General features: G+C 44.6%; 1 protein-coding gene across 1 annotated transcript in view; it reads left to right on the forward strand.

Moving 5' to 3' along the window:
• The window catches only part of LOC106584732 (disintegrin and metalloproteinase domain-containing protein 10), a 31,581-nt gene extending 24,424 nt beyond the window's left edge, over positions 1–7,157 (forward strand). Inside the window, exon 16 of the mRNA XM_082968173.1 lies at positions 1,929–7,157. Within this exon, the coding sequence (XP_082824299.1) occupies positions 1,929–2,161 (233 nt within the window). The 3' untranslated portion in view covers positions 2,162–7,157. The remainder of the gene's footprint in view (positions 1–1,928) is intronic.
• The last annotated feature ends 4,055 nt before the right edge of the window (positions 7,158–11,212 follow it).

Genomic DNA, 11,212 nt, shown 5'->3' on the forward strand with positions numbered 1-11,212 from the left:
GTGTCTGTTGTCACACCCACTCTCCCACCCAAACCACTACCAGGTGAGTGTCTGTCGTCACACCCAGCTCTCCCACCCAAACCACTACCAGGTGAGTGTCTGTCGTCACACCCACTCTCCCACCGAGTCCACTACCAGGTGAGTGTCTGTCGTCACACCCAGCTCTCCCACCCAAACCACTACCAGGTGAGTGTCTGTCGTCACACCCAGCTCTCCCACCCAAACCACTACCAGGTGAGTGTCTGTTGTCACACCCACTCTCCCACCCAAACCACTACCAGGTGAGTGTCTGTCGTCACACCCAGCTCTCCCACCCAAACCACTACCAGGTGAGTGTCTGTTGTCACACCCACTCTCCCACCCAAACCACTACCAGGTGAGTGTCTGTCGTCACACCCACTCTCCCACCCAAACCACTACCAGGTGAGTGTCTGTTGTCACACCCACTCTCCCACCCAAACCACTACCAGGTGAGTGTCTGTCGTCACACCCAGCTCTCCCATATAAACCACTACCAGGTGAGTGTCTGTCGTCACACCCAGCTCTCCCATATAAACCACTACCAGGTGAGTGTCTGTCGTCACACCCAGCTCTCCCATATAAACCACTACCAGGTGAGTGTCTGTTGTCACACCCACTCTCCCACCCAAACCACTACCAGGTGAGTGTCTGTCGTCACACCCAGCTCTCCCACCCAAACCACTACCAGGTGAGTGTCTGTTGTCACACCCACTCTCCCACCCAAACCACTACCAGGTGAGTGTCTGTTGTCACACCCACTCTCCCACCCAAACCACTACCAGGTGAGTGTCTGTCGTCACACCCAGCTCTCCCACCCAAACCACTACCAGGTGAGTGTCTGTCGTCACACCCACTCTCCCACCGAGTCCACTACCAGGTGAGTGTCTGTCGTCACACCCAGCTCTCCCACCCAAACCACTACCAGGTGAGTGTCTGTCGTCACACCCAGCTCTCCCACCCAAACCACTACCAGGTGAGTGTCTGTTGTCACACCCACTCTCCCACCCAAACCACTACCAGGTGAGTGTCTGTCGTCACACCCAGCTCTCCCACCCAAACCACTACCAGGTGAGTGTCTGTTGTCACACCCACTCTCCCACCCAAACCACTACCAGGTGAGTGTCTGTCGTCACACCCACTCTCCCACCCAAACCACTACCAGGTGAGTGTCTGTTGTCACACCCACTCTCCCACCCAAACCACTACCAGGTGAGTGTCTGTCGTCACACCCACTCTCCCACCCAAACCACTACCAGGTGAGTGTCTGTTGTCACACCCACTCTCCCACCCAAACCACTACCAGGTGAGTGTCTGTTGTCACACCCACTCTCCCACCCAAACCACTACCAGGTGAGTGTCTGTCGTCACACCCAGCTCTCCCATATAAACCACTACCAGGTGAGTGTCTGTCGTCACACCCAGCTCTCCCATATAAACCACTACCAGGTGAGTGTCTGTCGTCACACCCAGCTCTCCCATATAAACCACTACCAGGTGAGTGTCTGTCGTCACACCCAGCTCTCCCATATAAACCACTACCAGGTGAGTGTCTGTCGTCACACCCAGCTCTCCCATATAAACCACTACCAGGTGAGTGTCTGTCGTCACACCCAGCTCTCCCATATAAACCACTACCAGGTGAGTGTCTGTCGTCACACCCAGCTCTCCCATATAAACCACTACCAGGTGAGTGTCTGTCGTCACACCCAGCTCTCCCATATAAACCACTGGAGATACGAGCCGTCTTCTCAATGGACTTATTGCCTACTTAGTCTTGTTTTCCTCTCTGTGGTCGTTTTGTTGGGGTGCGTTACAAACCTTCAAACGATTTGGGAAGTGGAGCAGACGAGACAAAGAAGAGCTGTTGATAGGTTGTAAACTAATCCGTCTCCCTCCCTCTACACCAGGCACACTAAAGAGGAGGAGAGCCCAGCAGCACGCCCGGGACGCCCGAGACGCTCAGGTGCACCAGTCCCAGTCCCACCACGGAGGTGGAGATCACGGCCAGCACCACCCGGTCTCCGGAGGCCAGCGACAGCAGCCCTCACGCCAGGCCCAGCCACAGCCCCAGCCTCAGAGGCACCACCGCAGCCAGGGCCAGCCCAGAGAAAACTACCAGATGGGTCAGATGAGACGCTGAGCTGTTGAGACACTGGGGCTTCGGGGTTGGGACCGCTCGGGGTGGGACCGCTCGGTCCACTGCTCCCTCCATCGACTGCTCCTTGCCTTGGCTCCTCCACGTGCCTATCTATGTAACTGGTGGGACTTGGATTTGAACCGATTTGTTGGGATTTGAATCCGGGTCTCCAGGGTGGGAATCCGATGTCCATTTAGATCAACAGGATTTTCTTAGTTTTTTTCTTGATTAGGATCGATGGAATCAAGGGAAAGGGAACCACACTTTAGTTTTTACACGTTTTTTTAGGATTTCCTCTTGGTCTATTGGTTAAGGTGTTGGGTTGCCACGTGGGAGGACCTGGGTTCGAATCCCACCGGTTTACACCTAACAGTAGGATAAAACACTTGCTTCAGTCCTTCCAAAGAACAGCCTAAACTGGTTGTTTACCATCCTCATACCCTCCATCTACAAACAAAACAGAGTTGAGAAAGTGAGAATAAACGGACCCCCCCCCCTCCCAACGACCACCACTGACTGGAGCCTGCAGCACGGCTGACCTCTTCAGTCTTGTTTTCTGTGGCTCTCTATGTGCAGTGGAATCCACCATCAGTCATTTTGTTTGAACTTCCACCATTTTTTTTTTTTTTTTTGTGGAGTGGAAGTGACCATCCACCATTTTGTCTTTTTTGTGGAGTGGAAGTGACCATTGGCCATTTCCAATGCAGTAGGTCTTCAGTCTGCATCTATTTCCCACCAAATCTTTCTTTCTTTCAATGGAGTGCCAACGAGTGGAGGAATGGTTTCATCACTTGTAGCTTTACTACCTTCGGTCGTGGTTTTTTTTTCTTCGATTTTGTAAAGTACCTCCTCTTGAGTGAGAACACCCGCGTGATCCGTGGCTCCTGGTTGGTTGAAATGTTTTGTCAGCCATCTTAGCCAGGAAGTGAAGTGAAAAACACTCGGAGGAGATTTGCTGTACTTGTGACTACAACACAACGTTTCAAACATAAAACTGGGAAAAGAGACGAAGCTCTTCTCTTGGTTTCTCCATGTAGACTGACTGTCTTCTGCATGTGATTGTACAGATTTCAGTGTAACATAAGTGAAAAAACTAAACTATTTCTTCTACTGTAAATGTACGTATGATTCTTTACTGTTTTTGGTTAGTACTGTACTCTCAGGACAGTAACACAAATGAAGATATCTGGAATAGTAAATGGGCGAGTTCAGTGGACTGGACACAGTAGTTGGAAATAGACAGCATTCTTACCAATCAAGTTCTTCTTTTACTGCAGTGATGGAATCATATGGATGGAATTCTCTATGGCATTGTGTTTAGGGTCCGGTTGCTAGATGCTAGGTTCCAAGGATTGAACAAAAAGGTCACCACCATTTCCCACTACTTCTCACCTTTGACCTTTTTGTGACATTCAAGATCTCCCTCATCTCTTCATCTGGTAACAACTTGTTCTGATCACGTCATGATGACATCACGATGTAACGATTTGTTCTGGCCACGTCACGATGACATCATGATGTAACGACTTGTTCTGACCACGTCACGATGACATCATGATGTAACGACTTGTTCTGACCACGTCACGATGACATCATGATGCAACGACTTGTTCTGACCACGTCATGATGTAACGACGTGTTCTGATCACGTCACGATGACATCATGATGCAACGACTTGTTCTGACCACGTCATGATGTAACGACGTGTTCTGATCACGTCACGATGACATCATGATGCAACGACTTGTTCTGACCACGTCATGATGTAACGACGTGTTCTGATCACGTCACGATGACATCATGATGCAACGACTTGTTCTGACCACGTCATGATGTAACGCTTAGAGATAGAAGGATCAGGGAAAGGAAAGGGAACTTCACTTTTAGTTTTTACACACTTCTTCTTCTTGATATGTTTTGATGCAGAAGAATAGAACAAATAACCACTAACGGAAAGCTGATGATTCTGCCTGTTATATTAGGTCAGTGATGCGTTTTTTTTTTAAGAGACATTTTATGGCACGCATTCAAAATGGCACCCTATTCACTATTTAGCCCTATGCACCCTGGTCAAAAGTAGTGCACTATATAGGGTTTAGGGTGCCATTTCGGACATACACTTACTTTAGTACAGAGTGCATTGATAGTATCAAATTGCTAGGTTTACGTGAGTGTGGAAAATAAATAGAAAAACAATTCCAGAATGGATGAACAAAAAAATGAGTACAATTGATATCAAACTGTTAATTTTCAATGTGGGCATGGAGTCATGATTTTATTATTTTATTTTTAAATATGACTACGGTTGATTTGACAAAGGTCTGTACTAAATTGTCTGTTACGTAATTGATCACAACCGATAACTTGCCAATGATGGCTGGGGTTGACTAGTTAGGTCTGTAGTACAGACAGCAGGGTGAGGAGTTATTCCAGGACAATGGCACTTTCAAACTAACACTATGTATAGAGCTAGAATCTGGATTAAATGGTCTTCCATCCTGTAACAATGTGTGTGGATGCCTGGATTGGGTTCATTATGTATCAAACGGAAGAAAGCGGACTGCAACAGGAAGGGCCTACCTGGATTTGTCTAAAAAGAAACGTTCATTTTCGTTTTTTTTCCATTACAAAATGTGTTGAACATCGTTTTCTGCTGTGTGCCCTAATGAAGACGACCTGTTGTGTTGCTCCACTGTGTCCTTTACAGAGGTGAAGACTGTGGGCTTTTACGTTAACATTGGTGTGCCATACATGTCTTTGTACTTGTGGGCGAACGAGTCATATCATTTTATGAACGAGTCATATCTTTTTTTTATCAGTACCTTTTTATGTAGGAAAAGCCAGTAGGAAGGTCTCTAAAAGCCATGCACTAGTTTGAATGGATGAATGGAAGTCTCATAGCCTGGTCCCAGACCTACTACTGCTGTCTGGTCAACTCTATGGTAATTGTCATGCCAAACAGTGATTTGACTATGATTTCTTTTGCATAGGAGTTGTCCAGACAAACAGATGTGGGGGTCCTGGATAGAAGTGTCATGTTTTTGGAGGAGATAGAGACTACGAGGCAGTAGTACTAGGCGTTTACTCCTGCCCTTTTAACACTACAAAGACTGTAGGTTGGGTTGATGTGGAACAACATTTGGAACATAGCCTAGATCACGTAAACAACTTCAAAGCTAACCCCAACCATACTGTTCTTGGTCAAATCAGTTCTTTTCAACACTATCATGCTGACCCCAACCATACTGTTCTGGGTCAAATCTGTTGTTTTCAACACTATCATGCTGACCCCAACCATACTGTTCTGGGTCAAATCTGTTCTTTTCAACACTATCATGTTGACCCCAACCATACTGTTCTGGGTCATTTCCAGCATGGTTCCAGCAACTATGGTTTAATGTGTAACCAGGCCAGAGCAGTATAACTTGGTTTGGCTCGGTTCAGCTCGGTACTGTGAAAAGGGTAATGGACTCTGTTGAGGACTTAGGCGCTTGTCTGTCTTCCATTGAATCCTGTATTTCACATTGCTGAATAACTGGGAGACTGGTTGCTAAATTCAACGACTGGTTGCTAAATTCAACGACTGGTTGCTAAATTCAACGACTGGTTGCTAAATTCAACGACTGGTTGCTAAATTCAACGACTGGTCGCTAAATTCAACGACTGGTCGCTAAATTCAACGACTGGTCGCTAAATTCAACGACTGGTCGCTAAATTCAACGACTGGTCGCTAAATTCAACATGGAGTTTTTCTGAAGAGAAGGAAGCCGTTTAAAAAATGTATCTGACCAGCTAGCACACTTACAGTACACTAAGCCAGACATATTTCCCTGTAAACTTGTATAGTACTTGGAGAATTTAGAGTTTTAAGTTGAAGATAAAAAAAAAATCTAAAATTCTGAAATCGAGGAAAAACTGTTCAGAAACAAAACATCCCCTTCTCAAAACCTTCTCAGTAACACTTGATTTTGAAGGGAACCTACGTAAGTATTTTATAACATTCATAAACCATACATAAAACATTCATAAGCAGTACATAAGTATTTCATAGTAGACATAATGTATTAAATGCTTACTCACTGATTATGAATGTGTTATAATGTCTTATGTAGGTACCCTTTAAATAAAGTTTTACCAACCTCCCTTTCCTGAGTTATTCTCGTATCTATGCTAGTTGAAATGGGATTAGTTTTAAATATAATTTACTTTAATTCTCCACCATCATGAAAATGGAAAAGAAAAAAAAAAAACTATATTCAGTGTGATGGACTTAAATGTTTCCTTCATTCTCATTTCGTTTAAGTCTGTTATCCTGTGGCATGGTTTTCGATTTTATTTTTTTAAATTTTTTATTTCGTGGTCTTCATGATAAAGAAGGTTCTAAGCGTAAAACGTGCACTGAAATGTCCAAAATTGAGTTGAAAAAATGTACTAGGTGAAATGAAGATGTAGGCCCGAAAGAACACACGATGATTAAAAAGTAAAAAAACTACTGTCTGATTTTAATGTTCACTGTGTTTTATACAGTATCAAACATTGTTGTTCACTTTGAACATTTTTACTAAAGAAATTCCAATAATGTATTGTGTAATTTTTTTTGGAGTACTTTAAATGCATTAATTAAAAGACTCGTTCAAAATAAATTGGATTTGATTCACTGTATAAAATTTGTTTAGAACTGTTACTTTAATAATATTTGTATTTAGTTCTACTGGTGTTCTATAGTAATTTATCTCCAGTAATTCAGGTTTGGACTATGGTATTTCAGTGTGAATACAGTTGTAGGTTTGGCCTCGTCTGCTTGCTGTATGTATTTATTTAGTTATAGGCTTGTTACATTTGGTCATGGGGCGCAGCTGGCCAGATATTTTCAACCCTAAAACCACATTGATCTCCTAGATATCCATATCCTAGAGATGGTATTTAACTCTTGTTTATTCTAGCCTATAATCAAATAAATACAAACCAACTGGCAAGTGTCTTCACTGACATTTTCAACCTGTCTCCGACTGAGTCTGTAATACCTACATGTTTCAGGCAGACCACCATAGTCCCTGTGCCCAAGAACACCAAGGTAACCAGCCTAAATGACTACCGACCCGTAGCACTCACGTCTGTAGCCATGAAGTGCTTTGAAAGGCTGGTCATGGCTCACATCAGTACCATCATCCCAGAAACCCTAGACCCACTCCAATTTGTATACCGCCACAACAGATCCACAGATTATGCAATCTCTATCGCAATCCACACTGCCCTTTCCCACCTGGACAAAGAGAATGTGAGAATGCTGTTCATTGACTACAGCTCAGCGTTCAACACCATAGTGCCCTCAAAGCTCATCACTAAGCTAAGGACCCTGGGACTTAACACCTCCTGCAACTGGATCCTGGACTTCCTGACGGGCCACCCCGGTGATAAGGGTAGGCAATGTTGTCTTTGGCTATGCCGGATTAAGTGATATGACATGCTAACCTATAAAATTCTTTCTCTAATTAATATTACCTGATTAAGCTAATCATGTAAATGTAATTAACTAGAAAGTCGGGGCACCACGGAAGAACGTTTATAGAGCCGTTATCTTCCGAATAAACTCTTAAAATACTTAGTAATACTTTACATCGGTAGCAGTCAATATTAACCCTTATCTTATTTTCAGTCTCATAATGAAAGTTGTAAATTCTTGGCTATCTTCACGAACCCTGGCTAACAAGTTGAATCAGCAATACCAAATTGGGTTTAATTATTTATTTACTAAATACCTAACTAATCACACAGAATTACATACACAGAATACAAATGATGTCATACAGAAAACGTCCCGGTGGACGGAACCTGTATCATGGCTGGTTACACAAAGGAAAGGGGGTTGGGCTTGAATGAAAGAGCGGGAAGACTTAGCATAGCTGCTGTTTCTTTGTTCCTATCGTAAATACATTATCTTATGCATTCTAAATTACCGCCCATTTGGAAAAGGAAAATGCAATAAATATTTACTCTGAGCTGCGCTTCGGTAGGTTGGTCGTAGATGCTGGCCGGGTTGGCCAACAGATCTTCCTGTCCTCGGAAGAATGTCTCTGGTGGTAAATTGGATAAGTGGTGGTATCTTCGTCCGTCTGTTAGACTGGATCCGTCGTCCGTCCTTTCCTAGCCCCCGTCTACAGCGGCCGCTGCTAACTCAACGGCTAGGAAGTATCACTTCTGTAGTGAATAAGCTCAAAGTTCATACCATTCGCCACCAAAGCTCACGCCGAGGTTGGCTTAGTTCTGTACTTGACGTGTGTCTTTCTAACGTAGAGGCTGCAGACCTCACGTACTGGAACAACATGGTTATCTTTTTGTCAAAGGCTTATATAGTGGAGAGGGGGAAGGATGTGTTTCATCGTTTATAACCCCTCCTCTTCACAGGGGTGGGCCACTGATCAAGCAGGGCACTTTCCTTATGAAAACCCAAATCTCTCATTTGGAAGCTAAAATTACATTTAATCTCCTAACAAACAATTTCAATATCAAACATTTCAATTGCATAACAATTCCATGTTACTCTGATAACTAGAGGGTGTATACTTTCTCAGGTACAGTTTATGTCGTCCTGTCATCAGTCATAATGTCTCAGATGACAACCGAACTGACATACATACTCATTACGTTCCCAAGCATATTTCCAACTGGTTTTATTACCAAAATATGGTTCCTTTTCCCCATTTGTTTGATGTTCCCAGACTCTCTATATTTAACACAGGCTATTCAAGTCCTTCAGTAGGGTCAGAGAGGGGAAGGGAGAAAGGTATTTATGGGGGGGGGGGGGTCATAAACCTTACCCACAGGCCAACGTCATGACAGCAACAACACATCTGCCACGCTGATCCTCAACACGGGGGCCTCTCAGGGGTGCGTGCTTAGTCCCCTCCTGTACTCCCTGTTCACCCATGACTGTGTGGCCAAGCACGACTCCAACACCATCATTAAGTTTGCTGACGACACAACAGTGGTAGGCATGATCACTGACAACGCTGAGACAGCCTATAGGGAGGAGGTCAGAGACCTGGCAGTGTGGTACAAGGACAACAACCTCTCCCTCAACGTGATCAAGACAAATTAGCTGATCGTGGACTACAGGAAAAGGGGGGCCGAACAGGCCCCCATTAACATTGACGGGGCTGCAGTGGAGCCGGTTGAGAGTTTGAAGTTCCTTGGTGTCCACATCACCAACAAACTATCATGGTCCAAACACACCAAGACAGTTGTGGAGAGGGCACAACAACACCTATTCCCCCTCATGAAAAATATTTGTCATGGGTCCTCAGATCCTCAAAAGGTTCTACAGCTGCAACATCGAGAGCATCCTGACTGGTTGCATCACTGCCTGGTACGGCAACTGCTCGGCCTCCGACCGCAAGGCACCACAGAGGGTAGTGCGTACGGCCCAGTACAAAACTGGGGCCAAGCTTCCTGCCATCCAGGACCTCGATACCAGGCGGTGTCAGAGGAAGGCCCTAAAAATTGTCAAAGACTCCAGCCACCCTAGTCATAGACTGTTCTCTCTGCTACCGCACGGCAAGCGGTACCGGAGCGTTAAGTCTAGGTCCAAAAGGCTCCTTAACAGCTTCTACCCCTGCTGAACAGGCAATCAAATGGCTACCCGGACGATTTGCCTTGACCCCCTTTTTTTTTACATTGCTGCTACTCGCTGTTTATTATCTATGCATAGTCACTGCCCCTATCTACATGTACATATGACCTTAATTACCTCGACTAACCTGTACCCCCGCACATTTACTCGGTACCGGTACCCCCTGTATATAGCCTTGTTATTTTTTTTACTTTTTTTAACTTTATTTTATTTAGCAAATATTGCCTCACTGCAGTGTTCGTTAAGGGCTTGTAAGTAAGCATTTCACAGCAAGGCAACACCTGTTGTATTTGGCCCATGTGACAAATACAATTTGATTTGATTTTCAAGAAGTACAATATCTGGGGTGGCAGGGTAGCGTAGTGGTTAGAGCATTGGACTAGTAACCGAAAGGTTGCAAGATCGAATCCCCGAGCTGCCAAGGTAAAAATCTGTCTTTCTGCCCCTTAACAAGGTAGTTAACCCACTGTTCCTAGGCCGTCATTAAAAATAAGAATTTGTTCTTAACGGACTTGCCTAGTTAAATAAAGGTAACAAAAAAATAGTTTTGTATTGTAAATCATGATTCTACAGAAACTTATAGGATCATGTCCATACAGTATGTTTTCCATGGAAACCACCAGGCGATAGCATGTCAGGACGTGGTGTGTCATTGATTTTCAACAAAGATCCTCAATACACTTACGGTGCAGTGGTATGTGCTGCACACTGCAATGTCACCCATAACAGTGGTATAGGTTCAATAAATTGCAGGAGCAGCAGTATCTCTCTAGCTTTCCATGATGTATCTAATGTACTGGTGTAGGTAGGCTGTGCTGGTCTGGTCATATTCCACAGATCAAATTAGCCTGAAATCCAGATTTGCTTAACGTTCCACTTCCTGTACACTGTGGGAGGAGCTGAATTGGTTTTAGCTTGACTACTCGCGTCCGTTCTTCCGTCCTCCCCTCGTATGCTTTTGAAAAATATCAAAAGGTAACGGAGGAGCGGAAATGTAGAAACAAAGGCACTTTTATGAAACGAGACTCCTGTCGTACTGTATGTTCGGCATATGACACTGAGAACAGGGAGTTGAATGTTATCACAAACTGACTGGTACCCAGGCTAAGAATGAACAGCTACTTATGTCAGACAACTAATCCTTCCAGTCCTTTTTGTCCCTGCACTCCTGGCCAAGATGACCTAAGGCATCTTGGCCTCTTAGAAAAAAAGATGCTATCTAGACCCTGAAACGCTTCTTCGGCTGTCCCCATAGGACAACCCTTTGAAGAAGGCTTTTTGGTTCCAGGTAGAACCCTTTTGGGTTCCATGTAAAACCTTTTACATAGAGAGTTCTAGATGGAACCCAAAATAGTTCTAAATGTAACCAAAAAGGGTTCTACCTGGAACCAAAAAGGGTTGTCCTATGGGGAAAGCCGAAGAA

The sequence above is a fragment of the Salmo salar genome, chromosome 23 (assembly GCF_965601325.2).
Source record: "Salmo salar chromosome 23, fSalSal1, whole genome shotgun sequence".
NCBI lineage: Eukaryota > Metazoa > Chordata > Actinopteri > Salmoniformes > Salmonidae > Salmo > Salmo salar.